This window comes from Sceloporus occidentalis, unplaced genomic scaffold, assembly GCF_023333645.1.
Source record: "Sceloporus occidentalis isolate IW3139 unplaced genomic scaffold, rSceOcc1.0.p SCAF_126, whole genome shotgun sequence".
Lineage (NCBI taxonomy): Eukaryota > Metazoa > Chordata > Lepidosauria > Squamata > Phrynosomatidae > Sceloporus > Sceloporus occidentalis.
Genome location: NW_028317106.1, coordinates 1,546,482 through 1,567,099, shown reverse-complemented (window position 1 = coordinate 1,567,099; position 20,618 = coordinate 1,546,482). Strand labels below are relative to the sequence as shown.

The following is a 20,618-nucleotide window of genomic DNA, read 5'->3' as shown; positions in this document are numbered from 1 at the left end:
GTGTGCCGATGGGCTCCGAGCCGCTCTCGATGAGCTCACATGTCATAAAACACATTAGCCTGATTCAGCGCTTTCCTCCCAGCGATGGCGGCTCGTCGTGAGATCTGCCGGGGGGGGGCCACGGTCGCTTCTCACTACAACTCTCCCCACCCTCAGCCACCCTGCAACAGCCAGTGTACAGAAGGGGGCCGTTGTGTAACCCCCACGTACCCCACTGCTGCGTGCCACGTAAGGAACGCAGAACCCACCGCCACATATTAACAGAGTGGTGCGAATGGGCAGATCCTCAGCGTAATAGGGCAGGTTCCGGGGGCCACACATCGCGGCGCTGGCTTCATAATCTGCAGCGATCCTGATGCAGGGGACCGCAGACCGGTGCTTTTTTTTGGGGGTTGTTTTTAAAAATACCCCGGAAGCGCCCAGCTGGGGGTAATTTAGAGTGAAAGTGAGTCTCCCCTCCGCTGAGTGCGTGTCTCTGCAACAACTCAGACGGCAGCCAAAACCTGCGCAGCCAACGCATCCCTCAAGCAAATGCTTTACACGACCGTAATCCCACAATATTAGTAACAGCGATTCCCACAAACCCCACACACCGCGGGACGGGCAGAGCGAGCCAGGAACCGACGGGCGTACGGCGGGGGAGATCGGCCAGGAACCGACGGGCATACGGCGGGGGAGATCGGCCAGGAACCGACGGGCGTACGGCGGGGGAGATCGGCCGGGAACCGACGGGCGTACGGCGGGGGAGATCGGCCGGGAACCGACGGGCGTACGGCGGGGGAGATCGGCCAGGAACCGACGGGCGTACGGCGGGGGAGATCGGCCGGGAACCGACGGGCGTACGGCGGGGGAGATCGGCCGGGAACCGACGGGCGTACGGCGGGGGAGATCGGCCAGGAACCGACGGGCGTACGGCGGGGGAGATCGGCCAGGAACCGACGGGCGTACGGCGGGGGAGATCGGCCAGGAACCGACGGGCGTACGGCGGGGGAGATCGGCCAGGAACCGACGGGCGTACGGCGGGGGAGATCGGCCAGGAACCGACGGGCGTACGGCGGGGGAGATCGGCCAGGAACCGACGGGCGTACGGCGGGGGAGATCGGCCAGGAACCGACGGGCGTACGGCGGGGGAGATCGGCCAGGAACCGACGGGGACGGATTTCATGCTAATTACACGGGAAGGAAGACGTTCCCCGTCCTCAAAGTCTGCAAGCTAAACAACGAGAGGAAGCAGAGAAAGCGCAGAACCGATACGGTGCGGCGGTGCTGAGCGTTTAGGCACATGAGACCCGCAGAAAGAGCCCTTTGAGGCTTCCCATAAGAATGCTGTTTCAGGTAAAAAGGGCCAGTGGCCCCATCTGGTTACTAGTCGATACCGGGCGGAAAGGTGCTATAGTGAGATAAACGCGCCATTTAGTGGAAAAGAGCCGCCTGTGCAGATAGTTTAACCAAAAGGCAGATGTTTCCTAAGCGGCTTCCAACGACTCGGAGCAGGCACTCCGGGCCACCGTGCGGTTACTCCGTCCACTGCGGCTCGTCCTACATATAATTACAGATTCTGTCAGTATTTCCTCCCCTCCCAGGTGTGGGTTTGGAGGTTTAAAATATATTAAAGGAAGGGCAGATCCAGAACCGGTTCTGCAGAGCGTTACCCGCTGGGCCGCCGCGTCATTCATTGCCGGGTAATCATTCCTTACGGAGATTTTTGCTCGTGTTTTTTTTAAACAGGCTTTTATTTTCCAACAGAAAATGTATTTACAGAGCAAAGACTCATCACTCGGCCCCCGAGCTTCATCCAAAACAATCACCGAGTGCTTGATGCGGCGGGCAATACTCGCTTAGTAAGTGTGCCTGGAGCGAAACGCGTCTGGCATCTGTCCGGCGACAGACCAATAAAGTTTTAGAGTTGACAATGCGTAACACGGGGAGTTCTGGGTTTCCCTTGTAGTCCTGTGGAGGACCCCAGGGGGCCGCATGTCTCAAAGATTCAATAGAAATGATTCATATTCTATAAGAAATCCAAAAATTAATAAATTTTTGCTTAAAAAAATCTTTTTTGGTGATGATTGTATATTTAATCGTATTGTGAAGAAGAAAAAAAAGGTGCTGATTCATTAAAATTATTTGGTTATTTCAATTGTATTTCCTGATTTTACTCCGAAGTCGGCGTTAAGCAGAATCCGCAGCGTATCCATAGAGCGGCACGCGTTGCCGGATGCTGTTTTGAGGCATTAACCCGCTTTTAAGTGTCTCTCTTTGTTCTTGGAGATTCTCTCGGAACTCTTTGATGGATCCCTCGGCTTTCTTCTCTCTCTCGGTTGACACCCAAAAATTCATTGTTTTTGGATTGTAATAAAATCTTTTGATGGTAAAAAAAAAAAACCAAATTAAAAAAAAAAGCCGATTATCATCAACGCAGCATCGCCTAAAAACGGCTTCCTACAGAGCCGGAGACCCCGAGACTCGATAATCTCCCGGGGACCCCGCAGCCGTCGGACGCGGATCTTCCCCAAAACAATCAGATGACCTGAATATCACTTTTTGCTTCTTTTCAGAGTAACAAATGTTACAATGTGAAAAATATTCACAAAACTGTTACCAAAACTGAAGCAATTCTGGGGATAAGAGTGAAACTTGAACGAATCAACATGAAGCCAGAGAAATGTTTCTGCAGCCAAACAGAACCCCATACATAGAACACAGAACCCACCGGCAGATCGGCCCCATTCGGCCCCCGCCTAGTCACCAGTTCCTCCTGCTGTAAAGACGCAATCATTAGTCTCGTCTTAAATTCAGGAGGTGTATGCCTACCCCATGCATGTTTAATACCCTCACTGTATTACACTCTACCACTTCTGCTGGGAGGCTGTTCCCCTTATCTGCCACCTTCTCCATAAAGTAAAACTTCCTTCCATTCCGGTCTCTTGTTGTAATTTTTCTCCTCCTTTGGAATAAACTTCCCTCCTGTACTTTGTTACATCCCCGTATGTGTTTACTCTCTCTCTCTCTCTCTCTCTCTCCTTTCCCTCTCTCTCTCCTTTCCTCTCTCTCTTCTTTCTTCTCTCTCCTTTCCTCTCTCTTTTCCATCCCACCCCTTGTGTTCCAAAGTACCTGACGTAACTCCTCAGACAGAAAGCTAGACTGTGACATCAGAGGCGTCGAGGTGATGAAATCATTGGGATGGTGGCTCTTTCAGGTCTAATCATAGAGTAAGGATGAAGCAATGGAATCAATCTTCAGTCCTTGCCTTCAAATTAGCACCTGAGACGTCCACCCAGTCCACATGACTCCGTGCAACGGACTGACCGCCGTACGCACGGCACGGCGAAGCCAAAACATGGCACCGGCTGGCCAAGTGGGTAGCAGAAAGGAGGCCGAGGGGCAAATAAACCTTTCAAAGCGGCTGCCGTGTTATTAAATAACCGTTCGTGGTCAGGCAGCCTTCTAGGTGTTGGACTACATCTCCCATGATGCCTCAGTGCAGTTAAACACCCGGAGGTCTGCCGCAGAGGAACGCTTTTGGTTGGTTTTCCGTGACTTTCGTCGTTATATAATAGTCTGTGCGCAGGGAGTGTCGATACCGGGGCTCTCCACCACACCTGCGGGAGGCTGACAGCGCTCTCGGCGTCTATTAAACGCGCCGGCTAAATGCTGATATTTTCATACATATTCCCCACGCCCTAAACTCCTCACACAAGCGTAATCAATTCACTTTTGTGGGATGATTCACATCATTTAAAAGCCTTTAAACGTCGTCGTCATCCTGACTTAAAAAACATGGCAATAAAGAAGGAGCCCGACGCGCATCCGATAAACCCGGCTGTAAGAACGGAGCGGGGCGGAATAATTAACGCTTCCTGCCCACTTTCACAAACCGCGTCACCAGAGCTCCCGGGGGCTCGGAACCAGAATGTCTGCCAGGCGACCCCAAAGCACGTTCCGGGGGCTCGGAAGCGGAACCTCCGCCCGGCGACCCAAAGCACGTCCCGGGGGCTGGGAACCGGAACGTCCGCCCGGCGACCCAAAGCACGTCCCCGGTCCGTGAGCCGCGTGCGGTCCTGGTGGTTTGTCGGCGACGCATGGGACTCACCTCGCAATGGGGTTGACGAAGGACTTCATCTCGAGCGGCTCGTAGGCGCGAGCAAACGCCCAGCACACGTAACACGCGGCGTCCCGGACGTTGGAGCCCACGCTGCAAGCGCCGCGCTTCTCGTCGTAGATCAGGGCCTTTAGGATGACCGGAACGACTGCAAAAAAACACAGAGGGGGTTATTAAGATCCAGGAGATATGATGCAGCTCCCCGTTTACTGACTCCGGCTCCAGCACACAGGGGGAGGAGGTTCTGAGTAGTGGGGGCAGTTCTGGAGACCCCCATCTGCAGGAGGACATAGAGAGAGTTCAGGGGAGAGCTAGACAAACGGTTTGCAGGATATAAATTATCAGGAAAGGGAACTCAATATGTCCGGCGTGGGGGAGAGAAGAGGGGATAGGAAAGAGACATTTAAATGGTAGATAAGTGGAACAGCCGCCCAGCAGAAGTGGTAGAGGGTAATACAGTGAGGGGATTAAACATGCATGGGGTAGACGGCTCCTGAATCTAAGACGAGACCAACGACTGATTAAGGTTTGAGTCTTTAATATGCAGAAAAGCGAAACTATTTTTAACCTTTTGCGGTGCAGCCGGGGCAGATGGACTAAGTGCGGCCACCTTTTAACTCTCTAGTTACCCCATTACCTGTGCGGGGCAGACAGCCGTGGAGCGTCAGCTATTAGTAAAGGCAGAAATTCCGGATCAGCCGCTGAACTCCTCCGGCGCTCACACAATGCGAGGTGCTGTCTGCTTTCTGAACCCCCCCAGGCTTCCTCTTGGCGAATCCCCGCGTAATAATATAACCCGCGCCGGTTCCGCGTAAGTGCAGCCCATAGGCGCAGCCAGACTGGCAACCAGGGGCCCGACGCAGCATATGTATGGAGGGAGCTTGTTGACTGCGAGAGGGGCAATAGTCGCCACGGCGACCGTCGTATCTGCCGAGTGCGGAGTGACACGGAGAATAACACATGATGCTTCAGGGCCGCACAACTCCCCGAGGGTCACAAACAGGCCATGAATTCTGTTCCCTGCCTGAAAACAGGTTTCATGGGTTTTTCAGACACCTGTGCTCCAAAAACTTGGATTCGGCCCTCGGGGGCCAGGGTCGTGCAGCCCTGATTAATAGGGAGGGTAAACCGAGCGAGAATGGGGGCAATTAACGGTCAACTAAGTGCAAAGTATCCTTTGGTCGTGAAAGGGTCAAACAGCCACCTGTGGCATAGCAGGAGAACCGGGAAACTTCTTTAGGCTTCTAGAAATACCGTTCTGCCATTTAATCCTTCGAGCGGAGATCTCGTAAATCTCAAGAACGCTTAGTCTGTCTTCACTGATTAAATATCCAGAGGCATCGAGCAAACCCTCCGAACCTGGCAGCTGCAGCTCCAACGCTTCTGCTCACGCGCGTTACTTACTAATGCAAGCCCACCGTTTAGTGAACGATCCCCTTGGCTATTACACATCGTTTCAACGTTTAGGAATTTAACGAAAATTTGCATATCACTCCAAAAAGAACGCTGGAATGAAGCAACATTAACCCCGCCTCGTACGCCTCGGATTCACAGGGTTACCCTGTTGTCATCCCGCGCCCGGTACGCCAGGGGTTAATAACATCACTTCTTCCGATTAGTTAGAGGCTCATAAGCTGCTCCCAAAAAGGCCGAGAGACGTTATTTGCGTTTTCTGCATCCGACCCGACAACGAGCGCAAAAACCGAGGCGTTCAGAAAATGCCGTCGGACCGGCTGCCGGAATGCGGGGATTTTTTCCCTTCTGTATGAAGTGACGGGAAAGCGGGCCCTGGGGGGGGGGCGCGTGGGGAGACCATCACTCTCATCACTCCTGCTGCTGCGAGCGACACAGAGCGGTAGCTCCTGGCTGGGATTTGGCGGTGTGCCGTTCGGCCCCCAGGGACCCTTGCAGCATCGCTCCTCGCTCTCTTGCCGGTGGGTGTGAAGAGGTCTCGAGCGGCGCGGACCCCGCGAACGCTTCCTCGCAGGCACTTCTTCCTCACGATTAGTAACTTTGTTACGGTTTTATTAATTGCATTTTTTCGCGGATATTTGCAGGCAGGTGGCATCGCCGCCCGACCCGGGTGTTTACCGGCCGAAAAACAAAAATATCGGATCCACCGGAAACGCCTTAGAAGGCTGCGGCGGAAACCAACGAGGGCGTTTTTAGGATTAAGGCAGTAATAATAAATGGGTCACACGCCTCGGTCCGCCCCGGCTGCGAGTACAAAGAGCTCAACCCTAATAACTGGCAGGACGATCGACTAACGACGGCTTCCTGCAAAACCGAATATATATATAGCTAATAATTATTATTATTGCGCAAGGTCCCGGGACACGCCACTGCGGGCTAACGTTGGTGACAAAAATACATCATGCTTGCAGGCATCTCTGTGATCTGAGCCCAATCTACCAGAAAAACAATGGAATGGCTCGGTCTTAGTCACTTAGCTGGTATCTCTGATTAATGAAAGTCTATGGAGGAAGGGACTTCATTAGCATCGCCATAAAGCATCAGCTCAGTGTGGTGATTGAGCCGGGAAAGTCACCCAAAATATCACATGACTGACAGCAACGGCGGCTCCAGGTCTGCCGATAAAGGTAGATTATTGGAGCAAAATGAGATAATCAGGTTTTTGTCACTGACCGACATTACTGTATATAGCGCTGGGGGGGGGATATATCACTGTATACAGCACTGGGGGGTTATATTACTGTATACAGCACTGGGGGGTTATATTACTGTATACAGCACTGGGGGAGGGTATATTACCGTATACAGCCCTGGGGGGGTTTCTTACTGTATACAGCACTGGGGGGGGTATATTACTGTATACAGCGCTTGGGGATGGGGTATATTACTGTATACAGCGCTTGGGGATGGGGTATATTACCGTATACAGCGCTGGGGTTATAATACTGTATACAGTATTCCACGGGACTTGCCCTTTAAAGGTGCCGAGTTGCCCCCCTGTGCAGGCTGTAAAGCTCGTGGGAGTCGCTCTCCGCCCCGTAAAGCTTATCCACCTGCTAAGCTGTGAGCGTCGGACGGCAGCTCGCAGTCACCACTAGCTGTAGCCCGGAGGCATTAATACGCACCTGATGGATTCCACCTCCCAACCCGAGAGCCGCCTTCCAACAGAGCTGTCCCGATGCCAGCGCATCTCTTACAACATTCGGGGGGGGGGAATATCATTTCAGTGATCGGGGAAAACTTTAGAACTTGACATTTTGTGCAGAAAATTCTCTCTTTTTGCCCGGTTGTGAAGCTTTTGATTAACCCCCCGAGTATCAGAACATAAAGCACAGAAACCAGTTACACAAACAGACAAAATGATACGAAATCCTAAAACAATACGAGCGGTCAGAGAGCTGCCTGCCGGCGAGTATTATATCTCCTGCATTTAGCTGCCTGCCGGCAGGTATTATATCTCCTGCATTTAGCTGCCTGCCGGCGAGTATTATATCTCCTGCATTTGGCTGCATGCCGGCGAGTATTATATCTCCTGCATTTAGCTGCCTGCCGGCGGGTATTATATCTCCTGCATTTAGCTGCCTGCCGGCGAGTATTATATCTCCTGCATTTAGCTGCATGCCGGCGGGTATTATATCTCCTGCATTTAGCTGCATGCCGGCGAGTATTATATCTCCTGCATTTAGCTGCCTGCCGGCGAGTATTATATCTCCTGCATTTAGCTGCCTGCCGGCGGGTATTATATCTCCTGCATTTAGCTGCATGCCGGCGAGTATTATATCTCCTGCATTTAGCTGCATGCCGGCGAGTATTATATCTCCTGCATTTAGCTGCATGCCGGCGGGTATTATATCTCCTGCATTTAGCTGCATGCCGGCGAGTATTATATCTCCTGCATTTAGCTGCATGCCGACGGGTATTATATCTCCTGCATTTAGCTGAATGCCGGCGAGTATTATATCTCCTGCATTTAGCTGCATGCCGGCGAGTATTATATCTCCTGCATTTAGCTGCATGCCGGCGAGTATTATATCTCCTGCATTTAGCTGCATGCCGGCGGGTATTATATCTCCTGCATTTAGCTGCATGCCGGCGAGTATTATATCTCCTGCATTTAGCTGCATGCCGGCGAGTATTATATCTCCTGCATTTAGCTGCATGCCGGCGGGTATTATATCTCCTACATTTAGCTGCCTGCCGGCAGGTATTATATCTCCTGCATTTAGCTGCATGCCGGCGAGTATTATATCTCCTGCATTTAGCTGCATGCCAGCAGGTATTATATCTCCTGCATTTAGCTGCATGCCGGCGAGTATTATATCTCCAGCATTTAGCTGCATGCCGGCGAGTATTATATCTCCTGCATTTAGCTGCATGCCGGCAAGTATTATATCTCCTGCATTTAGCTGCATGCCGGCGAGTATTATATCTCCTGCATTTAGCTGCATGCCGGCAGGTATTATATCTCCTGCATTTAGCTGCATGCCGGCGAGTATTATATCTCCTGCATTTAGCTGCATGCCGGCGGGTATTATATCTCCTACATTTAGCTGCCTGCCGGCAGGTATTATATCTCCTGCATTTAGCTGCATGCCGGCGAGTATTATATCTCCTGCATTTAGCTGCATGCCAGCAGGTATTATATCTCCTGCATTTAGCTGCATGCCGGCGAGTATTATATCTCCAGCATTTAGCTGCATGCCGGCGAGTATTATATCTCCTGCATTTAGCTGCATGCCGGCAAGTATTATATCTCCTGCATTTAGCTGCATGCCGGCGAGTATTATATCTCCTGCATTTAGCTGCATGCCGGCAGGTATTATATCTCCTGCATTTAGCTGCATGCCAGCGGGTATTATATCTCCTGCATTTAGCTGCATGCCGGCGAGTATTATATCTCCAGTAAATGTATCATTTACCATCCCACTAATAAACTGCCTGTTTTCGAGAAACGTGGGACGCGCATCGCTGTTGAATGTAAAGGGATTTGGACAACAGGTTCATTTTAACGATCAGGAAGCAGGTGATGTGGCCCCTGCGGCCCCTGCAGAGTAGTACGCTGCCCCCCCCCGGGTGTGTTCCAGCCCAGGAGTTCAGCCTTTTAAAAACCTCCAATTAACAACTTTTAATTAAAGCAATTATCAATTTCTTCACCCAGCCGGGTAATGACATTAAGCTGTTGGATCTAACGACGCCTCTGGGGAGCTTGCCGAGGACCTCCGTCATTTAATAGATAAGGTGAAGAAGCACTGGATACATTTTCAATAACTTCAGAAATCCGTCTTCCGGAATGTTCTGGGGTTTGGTTTTAGATGACCGGATAAGCCCTCGGCCGGGGTCACAGTATGAGGGGGACAGGGGTTTCCACAGCTGCAGTAAGAGGGGCTGCACATTGAGGTGAGCTATCGGGGTGCCTGTTCGGTTAGTGACATTAATTTACTGAGAGGGTGGTAGATAAGTGGAACAGCCTCCCGACAGAGGTGGTAGAGGGTAATACAGTGAGGGTATTAAACATGCATGGGATAGACATACGGCTCCTGAATCCAAGACGAAACCAACGACTGATTAAGGTTTGAGTCTTTACAGCAGGAGAAACGGGGAGACTAGAAGAGGGCCAACGGGGGCCGATCTGCCGGCTGGTTTCTATTGAGCCCTAGCTGTGCCCGTAGCTTCTTGAGTCAGTCTGTCCCTGGATTGTGATATCGGTGGAAATAAATATCAGTAGAAAACATTCTTTCACAATCCTTGCACAACGATATCGCTGCTCTGTCATCAGGAACGCGGCCCATTTAATATCACGTTATACAATATATCCTTCCAGACATTGCAGGGACAAACAGAGGGTGAGGGAGGGCCGGCACGGACTTTCTATGAGGCTTTGTGTCCCACTGCAGGGTATCTGTGTAACTGAGTGGGGCATTTAGAAGAAGAAGAATGGCTTTTATTTACCCCGGTTAGTTTATAAAGCCATTTCTATACACATTATCGGGGCTTTTAGGGCTGTAGAACCCTGCGATCCCCTCATACCCAGCAAACATTCTGACCTCCTAGAAAAGAGGGGCAACGGGAGGAGAGAAGGGAATATTTGGGGAAAAAAGAGGGACTGGACAAACTAAATATGGACACTTGGGGGATATTTCATTGTAACAAATCAATAAATAAAACACCAGTATATTGTAAGACGCCATGTGGCCGATCTTTACTCCGAAGCGTAACCGTGCCGACCGACGCATTTTCCCTGTCTGAGGTTTGACAGTTGAAGAGCCGGTGTCGTGGCGTGATGAGTTTATTTGCTCTCAAACCCAAACCAGTAATACCAGTAAGCTAGGATTCTCTGTGAATAGCTCAGCCCCACCTGCCCCCCCATCCCTTCCACACTGAAGCAATGCGCAGAAATCACTGCCGGACTCTCTGGTGGTGAATGGGTTAAATAACTGCCCCAACTGCATTTGGGGACCTTTGGCTTTCTGCCCAACGCAAATACCGATACAGAAACACTTTAATAAAAACGTTTCTAGAGGTGGAACGCGTGCTGCGCAGGAGGATGGACCCCAAAGTGCTGGGGAGAGGAAGGGGGAAAGCTATAACACGCACACAGGGGGCGCCGCACCGGCCTGGGGTACGGATCTTACCGAAAATAACTGGATACAAATACCCTGCATGACATCATCAACAAATGTTATGTAACGTTTAAATGATAAAGGGGCAGCTTTGGATATTCTACATCCTGAATATGATACCCTCTAGATTGTAAGCTCCTGTGATCAGGGCCCTCCTCATCTGTTGTTTCTGTAAGTGAAATCGTTATGTTACTTGTTATGCCCTGTCTACCCACTCTACAGCGCTACGGAATATGATGACGCTATACAATAAATAATAATACGAGCCTCACGCAAGCTTGCTGGAGGAGTCACCGTCATGTTAATGAACTAAAAAATACCGGCCAGACTCTAATAAAATCAACTTAAAGCCCGGACTTCCCAGCTTAGCAGGGACCAGGAAGCGCGGCTCGTCCGTAATACCCAATTACACTGAAATCAGGCTGGAGCCATCCACTAATACCAATTAATCTTTGATAAGGGGCTTCCCCAAATCCCCCCGCCTTAAGCCCCTTTCACTCAAATCTCCTGAAAACATGCTCCGGTGAAAAGGGCCGGCAGGAGATTTACTAACAAGTGTAATCCGTGATGTCACTGTTTGAAATGACCTAATCATACTCTACATACGTCTTCAGACACGATTCACCCCACGGGGGGCGCCGAGTGCTTCATATACTCCCCGCAAGCTGAGCCTACATGATGCCAAGTGTTACGACTAAAGCAGATTTTAGAGATTTTTCACCCAAAAGGCTCTGCCACGCTCACCGGGATCACCCACTAAACAGGGAGCCGTCCGTCGACACCAAGAACTGCGCTTCTTAGATGTCAGTTCGCTGCTAACACCATCGTTGCACTGAAAGAGTTAAAACAGCCCCTAGATACCACCATCCAAGACAGACTCATCCATAGCTAGATCACAGATAAGCCCCCCAGGACCCCCCCCCCACTGTGTCAGGGACAGTACAGGTTACCTAAAAGCAGTGCAGTCGCCATGGTAACCAATGAAATGTTTGCGCTGATTGCTTATCAGGTTGTACCAGAGCTGCCCACAATACCAAACCCTGAAGGAACATAAAGCCTGCGATTTCACCCCAAACACCTTTATATTCACAACACGCGATAAACGTTCCGAGGCCGTTACATCTCCTTCCCAAATCAGCATCAAAACCTCCCCCAACCGCACACAATATACGACTTTACATCTTCTGACACAATTCGCAAGACCACTAGCGTAGACTTAAGACGATGACATCACTAAGGCAACACACTTTTCTAGCGTAGACTTAAGACGATGACATCAATTGTAAAGCTGGGGTAGACAGCAGAGGAAGACTGAAAGCAAAATGTCGATGGCAGCAGAGCCGAGCGCGATTATCTACCCCCGTAACCAGAGCCATCCGAAAACTGGCAGAAGAATTTATATATATTATATATATATATATATATATATATACACACATTGTTAAAAAAAATTATATATATAAATATACACACACACACATATATAAATATATACATACGCATTTTATTTATATATATATATATACACACACACATTATATGATTATATATAAAACGAGTCTCCAAGATGGAAGCGCTGGCTTCGTTGGATGTGGTAACACTTACGGCCGTAATTACATAGATATGAAAATCTTGGAAACGATCCAATAAAGAGACGGGCGGCTGGAAACATTTTTTTTTTTTTAATCGACGGGTTATAATTTCCCTTAAAAATAAAAGTTCGCCTTCTCCCCCCCTTTAGACGCCGCGGCGCAGGTAGGAATCATGTTTGTTAATAGTGTGTGTGTTTTTCTCACGCTCTCGGACAGGCTTTGGCAGGTCTGTTACCTCCGTTCACCCCGCGCCGATAAATAAAAAGATACAGAACGTGCGATCTGGGGGTCTCTTTAAAACGTATTTACAGAAAACAGCCATCCGGGGCTTTGAAATCTATACAGGGACGGACCCCACGCCATGGTAAAAGAGCTCGAGACAAAACAAGGCTCTGTTAAGATCTGTCCGTTTGCTTACGAGTAAATACCCAGAACTGGCGGAGATCGAGTCATTCGCTGGGGTGGATGAAGTGAAACAAGTACTGATGCAAACACATGAACTGTTGCTTGGGGCACGAATCTGATCAGGTGCATCTACACGGCCCCGGGGCTCGGCTCTCGCTCCTTAAAACCCTCCCAGAGAGACACGGTGCTGCTCACTCCTTACCTGGCCGCGGCACAGAACAGGTAGCTCTCCCCGCTCCTCCCCGCGCTCGTCAGCTGGTAAGTTTCTCTTAAAGAACTCTTTTTATTATTATTATTCCTCCCCAGAAAGAAGCTCGCGCTGGGGGGCTCCTCTACAATATACTGTATGTAGAAATGATTTAGGATTTGTGGGGAATTCTCTGCTCTCGCTTTCTTGGCTGCTTATATAATACAGCAGGTGCTTTGCCCCGACTTCTTTACTATCAAACATTAGCGACAATACATCGCCGATTCCTTTCCGATCAGGCAAAAAATAACAATATCATGTACTTTATTTGTATTTTGTTACATTTTATTTACATTTCAACACCAGAGTCATTTTTGCTATTTTTATTTTGTCTTTTAAAACATATTTGTGGGATTGAAGGTTTTAGGTATTTTTTTAAAAAAAGGCAGCGACGAGATTTTTTTATTTTTTTTGGGGGGGGGGGAAACTTTACAGAAACTTTCTTTTTTAGCTGCAAGTGAATAGAGTTTCGGTTTAGACTAAAGCTTATCAAAAGCCTGCCATGAAACCAAGGCTTAGACACCTGCTGGGCTCCTTTTCCAGGCTGCGCTGAGAGATACGGATGTTATATATGTACCCGTGTATACGTACGGCACTTAAAACGCACCGTATATATGGGATGCTCAACAATTCATGTCATATTTATACATATATCACGATATAATATTATCTCATTAAATACAACTTTCAGGCTGTGATAACCCAATCTGGCAGGTGAATTCCCAGCACTGGATATAGACTATGAGCTGTCCTATTATTATTATTTTTTACTATTTATTCTTATTAATATTAATTCTTATTATTACTATTTATTATTATTAATTCATATTATTACTATTATTAATTCTTATTATTACTATTTATTATTATTAATTCATATTATTACTATTATTAATTCTTATTGTTACTATTTATTATTATTAATTCATATTATTACTATTATTAATTCTTATTATTACTATTTACCGGTCTTATTATTACTATTATTATTACTATTTATTAGTAATTCATATTAACACTATTATTATTCATTCATATTATTACTATTATTATTAATTCTTATTATTACTATTTACCGGTCTTATTATTACTATTTATTAGTAATTCATAGTAACACTATTTATTATTATTCATTCTTATTATTGCTATTTACCGGTATTTTTATTATTATTATTAAAGGAGCCTCTGAAACAGGTCAGGCTGAGTATGAGTGAAACCGCCTGCTGTTGCGACACGCAGGGCTGGGTGACAGCGGCATGTCCCCGGGTTATGCAATAAATGCCACATCACAAGGTTTGAGATGAGCTTATATGCCCTTCCAGATCCTCCCTGGTGTCCCTCCTTAACGAGAATGGGTGCCACCAAAACTATTTGTGATATTCCGATTACGAGACGGGTAATTAGGGTGACTCAGGTATGCAGAACACACAGCGACGGGCGTCAGGAGCCGCCAAACCTCTATAACAGGCCAGGCAAACTGTGCCGTGGCACGATCCCGAACGTTCCGCGCGGTCGGTAAGCTTGTTCTAGATCATTCGCAGCATAATGGATAATAATAATCAAGAGGGGAGGGTATTGAAACGTTCGTGCAGCACGCTTTATTGTGGGGCTTAAATTAAGCATTATCAGAAACTTGGTGCAAAGTGATTATTTTAGGGGACTAGATGCGATTTGTTTGGGGAGGAAAAACATGCCCCAACAGATACCGGACAGAAACTCCTAACGTTTACGCACACAATGGGATGCTCTCGGGGGCTTTGTCCCCTCTGAATGGAAATGCAGAATTCAAACAGTTCCTGGGAACGGCCGGACTGGGAAAGTTTGGGGATTTGTTTGTTTTGACAACAGTGACCTTCAGGGGTAATTAGCACAGGAACTGTCAGGAGCTGCCCTGAGAACAGCAGGCGGAAACTGCCCCGGCCGTGCCCGGCCTCACAGCACCGGCCCGGACCGGGGTACGCGGGATCCAGAACAACGGCTTCTGTGTGTGATCGTAGAGATCAGAAGTCATTTAGCAACAGATATTTAAAAGGGTATACATCCATTATACATTCACATGTACCTATATGTATTTATGTGTGTCTGTATATATATATATATATATATATATATCTATATATATCTATATATCTAAATAACATTTTATGTTTATGTATTATATATTTTATATTTTTTATGTGGTTGAGTAATACCTTTTTTTTTTATAACACTATTTTTCATCCTAAAAATAAAAGTATAAATATAAAATACATTTTAATACACTTTTGCATCCTTTGGGAGGCAGAAGCGTTGCTAATCCCTCTGGTCCCCAAAGGGTTAATAGACGTCCTATTGTGTGGACCTCTCTCCGGTACTGATAGGGTTAAAACCACTAAAACGAGGCAGCGGACGCCGTTCGGGGCACTAGGCTACTGTAAAGCATACGGTCGGGGAGTGCGTGTTAACACGCGCTGCCTCTCACGCCGGGGATCGGATCAGATCTATTGCTCAAAGCCCAGATAAGACTTTTCTCTAGAAATCGGTGCCCCGCGGCTCCCAGGCAATTAGTTCGGCTGCCGTGAAGACGTATCTGTCAAAAGTTTTGTAAGAATCATCATTAAAAGTATGATGCTCGGAGCTAGTGATGAAATCACCTTTTTTTTTCCTCTCTTTTTTTTCCTCCGATTTTTTTTTTTTTCTTCATTTTAATCCTTGCCATAACACATCCAGATCCTGAGAACGCCGCTCGGCAGCAATTCTCACGCTTAAGACGTGGGTAAAATAATGGGGCAAGCTGTTACAAGCTCCCCCAACGTATCCGAGCAGCGCGAGGGAGCTGGAAGGTTACACAGCAGAACCGTGACTTCTGTTTAACCCGTCAGCGAGAAACGTGCCCACCGGGGCTTGGCCTCGAGAATACCCATTCGGCGTTTGCCAAACAATCATGGTTTCCAACCAGAAAGTCTGCGCGCCAACAATAGTAAAGAGAGCGGAAGGCGAGCCGAGCCGTTTGGTTACTTTGTTAACGTAAAGTTCCAAGAAACTTTGTCACAACTCGGGAGACGTAGAGCCCGAAGCTTCCGATAATCCGCCGACTCGGCCACAATTAGATTTCATCATTTTCTCCACCTGACAGATATTTACCAAACTGGAGATAAAATAGCCTCATGTACTATCATGTAGGAAGCGGAGGTTAAAGACGGGGGAGGTGTGCTGTTATACCCAATCGTCGCATCATTTTACATGCGACGCTGCATTGTGATTAGCGCCGGCATGCAAGGGGAAGCATTCCTTTAACACTTCTTGATAATTCTCTTGGGCAGGAAAGGGTTAAGTTTGCGTATCCCCCTACATGCTGCCCCCTGCATATTACACCCCAGATCACCAACACTCACTACTGAGAGGCTTCGGTGTTCTGATGGTCAGCAGGGGAGGACGACCGTAATTCGGTCGTCAGGAGTCAGCTGCTGCAGGACCTCTTGTGACCCGGAGCGTCTATGCAGCAGCCGCTGAGGGAACTGAAGACGTTCTCTACCGGGATGGCTTTGTGGGTCGGTTTTAGACGTACTCTGCGCCTGTTGTGCTTAAATACGCCCTCGCATTCAATTTCTAGCACCAAAAAAGGGTTAACATCGGTAAAGCGACATATTTGCCAAGTTTCGGTGTGTTGTTCCAAACAATTTGTATCGCAAGCAAACATTCCAGGTTTCAAATCAGGTTCGCCATAAAGCTCCATCTGTCATGAAATATCTCTTGTTATATTTCTATATGTTTGGTACATTTTTTATGAATGCGTAATCTGGTGGCGATCATTAATTTCCTTTCTCGTTTGTCATTCACAGTTTCCCGTACAAAAAAGTGACAGTTGATCTTCTGGAGGAAGAAAAAAAAACAAAACGTCAGTTTCTGATTTAACTGATTTTTCAGCAGCCGTTTGAAAAACCTGAAATACTGGAATTGTTTCAAAGGCCGGTACAAGGAAGCAGCTTCTGCTCGCAAGCGCCAGGCGGGTTCATCACCCGAGAGGGGGAAACAATGTCTGTGAAAGAACGAAAGCCCAAAAAGCCTCATTACATTCCCAGGCCCCCGGGGAAGCCTTTTAAATACAAGTGTTTCCAGTGCCCCTTCACCTGCAATGAGAAATCTCACCTCTTTAACCACATGAAGTACGGGCTCTGTAAGAATTCCATCACGCTGGTCACGGAGCAAGACCGAGTGGTCAAGAGCCCAAAGTCCAACTCGCTGGAACCAAAGCAGGCCAACGCGGAGGTCTTCGTGAAGCCCACGGCAGCCGTCGCCCAACGCGACGCGACAAGAGAGGAGGTGAAAGAAAACGTAGACTTCAAAAACGAGGCGAAACCTCACGTCGAGAAGACGGCCAGCCTAAAAGAGGCAAGCCTGCCACCGTCAGCGGGTCACTCCTTGGTTAACCGGCCGCCTTCGCTGGACGGTATTGCACGGCCTTCAGCTTTCATGCCCGTTGGGGATCACAGGACTAAGAAGAGCTCGGAGGGCGTTCGCATGCCCGAAATTACAGCGTCTGGTGAACACCACAAAGCAGGACAGAGTGTGAGACTAGCCTTCCAAGACCTCCCAACCCCATGGAAAACAGGACTGGTCCCATCTGAAATGAGCCATAAGACACCGATTCCTCGGTACGTGATACCAGAATACGCTCCTCGGTTTTACCCAGAACATGCCGTGTCTACCGTGTACGCTCCTTACCTCTTTCATGGAAATCCCCCCGAGTGCGACAATCCGATGCTCTCTGTCTATCCCGCTCCCGAGCAAAGACCCTTCCTTAGCCATCCTCTGCAAACCTCAGGACTATCCCTCCCCAAACCCATCAACCCATCGTACGAGTATTATAGACTCCTACAGCAGTTCCACCAAAATCCACAGATGTCGTGTGGGTTCTATAGGCCAAGTGAAAACCCGTTCTTGCCATACGGGCTGAAAGTTCCCCCCGCGCCTGGCCTTTCCAAAGATCCCGGCTCTCAGACCATGGAGAACGCGCACTTTATCTACCAGTCTTCAAGTCCACCCAGGCTGTACCCAGTGGACTTCTTCCCAAAGCGTAGCGAATGTCAAAGGGATTCCCTGCAAGTCAAAGACGACTCTAAGAACGAACCAGAAATACTGAAAATGAGTCCGCGGGCAGGAACCGCCGCAACGGGATCTCCAGGCAGGCCGAGTCCAACGAGCTTCACCCAGAACAGCCAAGGCTACGAAGGAATCTTTGACCTCTCCTTGAAGTCCAGCTCGGCGTTGGATAACGAGGAGAAATCAGGACAAACATCTACAGCCTTCAAGCCGGTTCGGAAAAGCAAACACCTGCAGATGGCGCGAAGCAGAGGAGACTCTCCATGGTAAGCAGGCAGCAGCTTGGTTTGAGTCCACTCTTTTGTGGCTGTCATGGCGGAAAATGTAAATGGCGCACCATATTGTTAGGTTGGAGCTTTTACTAGAGGTCCAGAGTCTTAATTAAAGCGTTAAGTCTCTGTCATACTCACGGTGCCTTAAAAGCCCTGATGAGTAGAGTGTTTTATGAGTAGGCGATTATGCAACATGTTTAATTAGCTTTTAAAACACAGATTAATGGTGTTGTATTTTTCTTCTAGCTCTGAAAATGAAGACACCCAATCCCACCCAGAAAGATTCACTGCTGGCTCCGACGGGATGTCATTAATCCACGAGGAAGACGCTGCACCCCTGAACCTTTCAAAGAAGCAAGAGGTGGAGGACAGAACAGGCTACGGCTACGTCCACACCGACGCATCAGAAGGAGAACACGGGGGACCCGAGGAGACCCAAGACATGCCCCTCAATCTGTCTGTAAAAGACACTCGCAACAGCCCCTCGCTTCGCACCGAGAGCCCCGTATCACAGAGAGGCTCGTCCCCGAGCCAGCAGATCCAAATTAGCCCAGAGAGAGACATCCAAACGCAAACTTTGGGGGCTCTCGGAAACTGCGACGAGCAAAAGCAGTTCGCTGCTGTGGCCCTTTGCCAACTGGCCACGTACAGCCACGGTGCGGCGGTCAGAACAAGAGAAGATGGCCCTGAAGATCCAGCTCCGGCAACTCAACCCACGGCCAGCGACGTGCCAGAGGTCCAAGAGGTGGACAGTCAAGCTAAGCAGAGAGGACAGAAGCGGGCACATCCCAGGGACCCTCCGAAACCCCAAACATCCAACAAAAAAGCCAAAGCCGCCGACTCCAGCCGAGTGTGTTCCCTGAGGAGGAGACCACGGGTGTCGTAACTCGCGGAGCTGCCTGCGGACTCTTTAACCTTAAAAAGCGAGGGTGCGGGTTAAGCCGGCACCGAGAACCGGGCCGGCCTTGTACTTAACGGACCCTCAAACCTCCTTATAGTATTAGCCACAAGCAGCAAACTTTGATCTTAAGCTAAAGGGCTGTTTATGTGCAACTTTTTACCGAAATGAAGTGTTTAAGCACTAAAAAAAAACAAAAAAAGGTTATTTGAAGTTATATTTTTACCTGTAGGATACAGGTTGCAAAAAAAAAACAGAAAGTAAAATTAACTTCTTTAAAGGGAACTTAACAGACTGCACTGTATCGACAGCTAACATTTAGCTGCAAATCCATAAGCCACGTGTAGCTTTTCACCTATTTAATTTGTAAATTTATTTTAAAAAATCTTATTATATTGAGATACTTTTCTAAATTGAAATGTGAAAACGTTGTTTTCTTTGTACAGCCGACACTGATTTTGAGGAACAAAAGCAGGATATTTATAATTGTAATTTATTTTTGTATAAAAGATACGATGATGATATGGGTGATGGGTTTTCCCCCCGGATGTATTATAACTCTGTCGCCGTTGTTATACGTCGTCACGGCGTTTATTCACGTTATTTGTAGAAATGGTTTGAATAAACAGTTTTACGTGTGAATGAAAAGTCAGGATTTTATTTTTGGTGGGGTGCACGGCCGTCGTATTATTAAACTGTTCTCAAACTTTTCTCTGATCCGAGCAATAATGAGTTATTTTAATATTAGGACCCAAATATGGTCCAAAAAATAAATAATAATAAAAAACTAAAAAACATATCACCTAAAATCAGCAATACTTCACAAGTGGTATAAATCCTGTCTCTTGGCTCATTCCGCTCATCTGTCTCTTCTGCGGAGCCGATACTCCCAGCATGCACCTGACTCCCTCTGCCTGATTTGTTCCTCCTTTTGGAATCTTTCTGTTTGTTAACGTGTAACTTATCCAGACATTATTTTTTCCCCGACTCTATAGGTATAACAGGTTCTATTTCATAAAAGCCCCCAGACATTTTTCCTGGGTCCGAGGCTTAGCTATAATGTAAGAAAGTTTTACAGATACATGGAACAGCCTCCCAGCAGAAGTGATAGAGGGTAATACAGTGAGGGTATTAAACATGCATGGGATAGACATACGGCTCCTGAATCTAAGACGAGACCAACGACTGATTAAGGTTTGAGTCTTTACAGCAGGAGAAACGGGCGACTAGATGGGCCGACGGGGGCCGATCTGCCAGCAGGTTCTGCGTTTCCTAAAAGTTGATCAAAGTAGGTACATAAAATGATTCCCGATGGAAACCTCGGTGTCATTGAGGATAACAAGAGAAACTAAACAGAGAAGAACCATTTAAGTTTGAATACGCGTCAAAGCGAGTCTGTAAGGCTGTGGGATCGCCCCAGGGCAACACAA

The 20,618-nt window shown here is 48.0% G+C and overlaps 2 protein-coding genes across 2 annotated transcripts in view; one reads left to right on the top strand and one right to left on the bottom strand.

Moving 5' to 3' along the window:
- The window catches only part of LOC149281933 (tubulin-specific chaperone D-like), a 53,588-nt gene that overhangs the window by 16,092 nt on the left and 16,878 nt on the right, over nucleotides 1-20,618 (bottom strand). The window contains 1 exon segment of the mRNA XM_089498833.1: nucleotides 4,091-4,247. Coding sequence (XP_089354959.1) covers nucleotides 4,091-4,247 — 157 coding nt within the window.
- Nucleotides 16,951-19,176, top strand: LOC149281934 (zinc finger protein 750-like). The gene is made up of 2 exons (XM_089498790.1): nucleotides 16,951-18,284; nucleotides 18,537-19,176. Exons 1-2 carry the CDS (start codon nucleotides 16,951-16,953, stop codon nucleotides 19,174-19,176), a joined length of 1,974 nt encoding a protein of 657 aa, XP_089354916.1.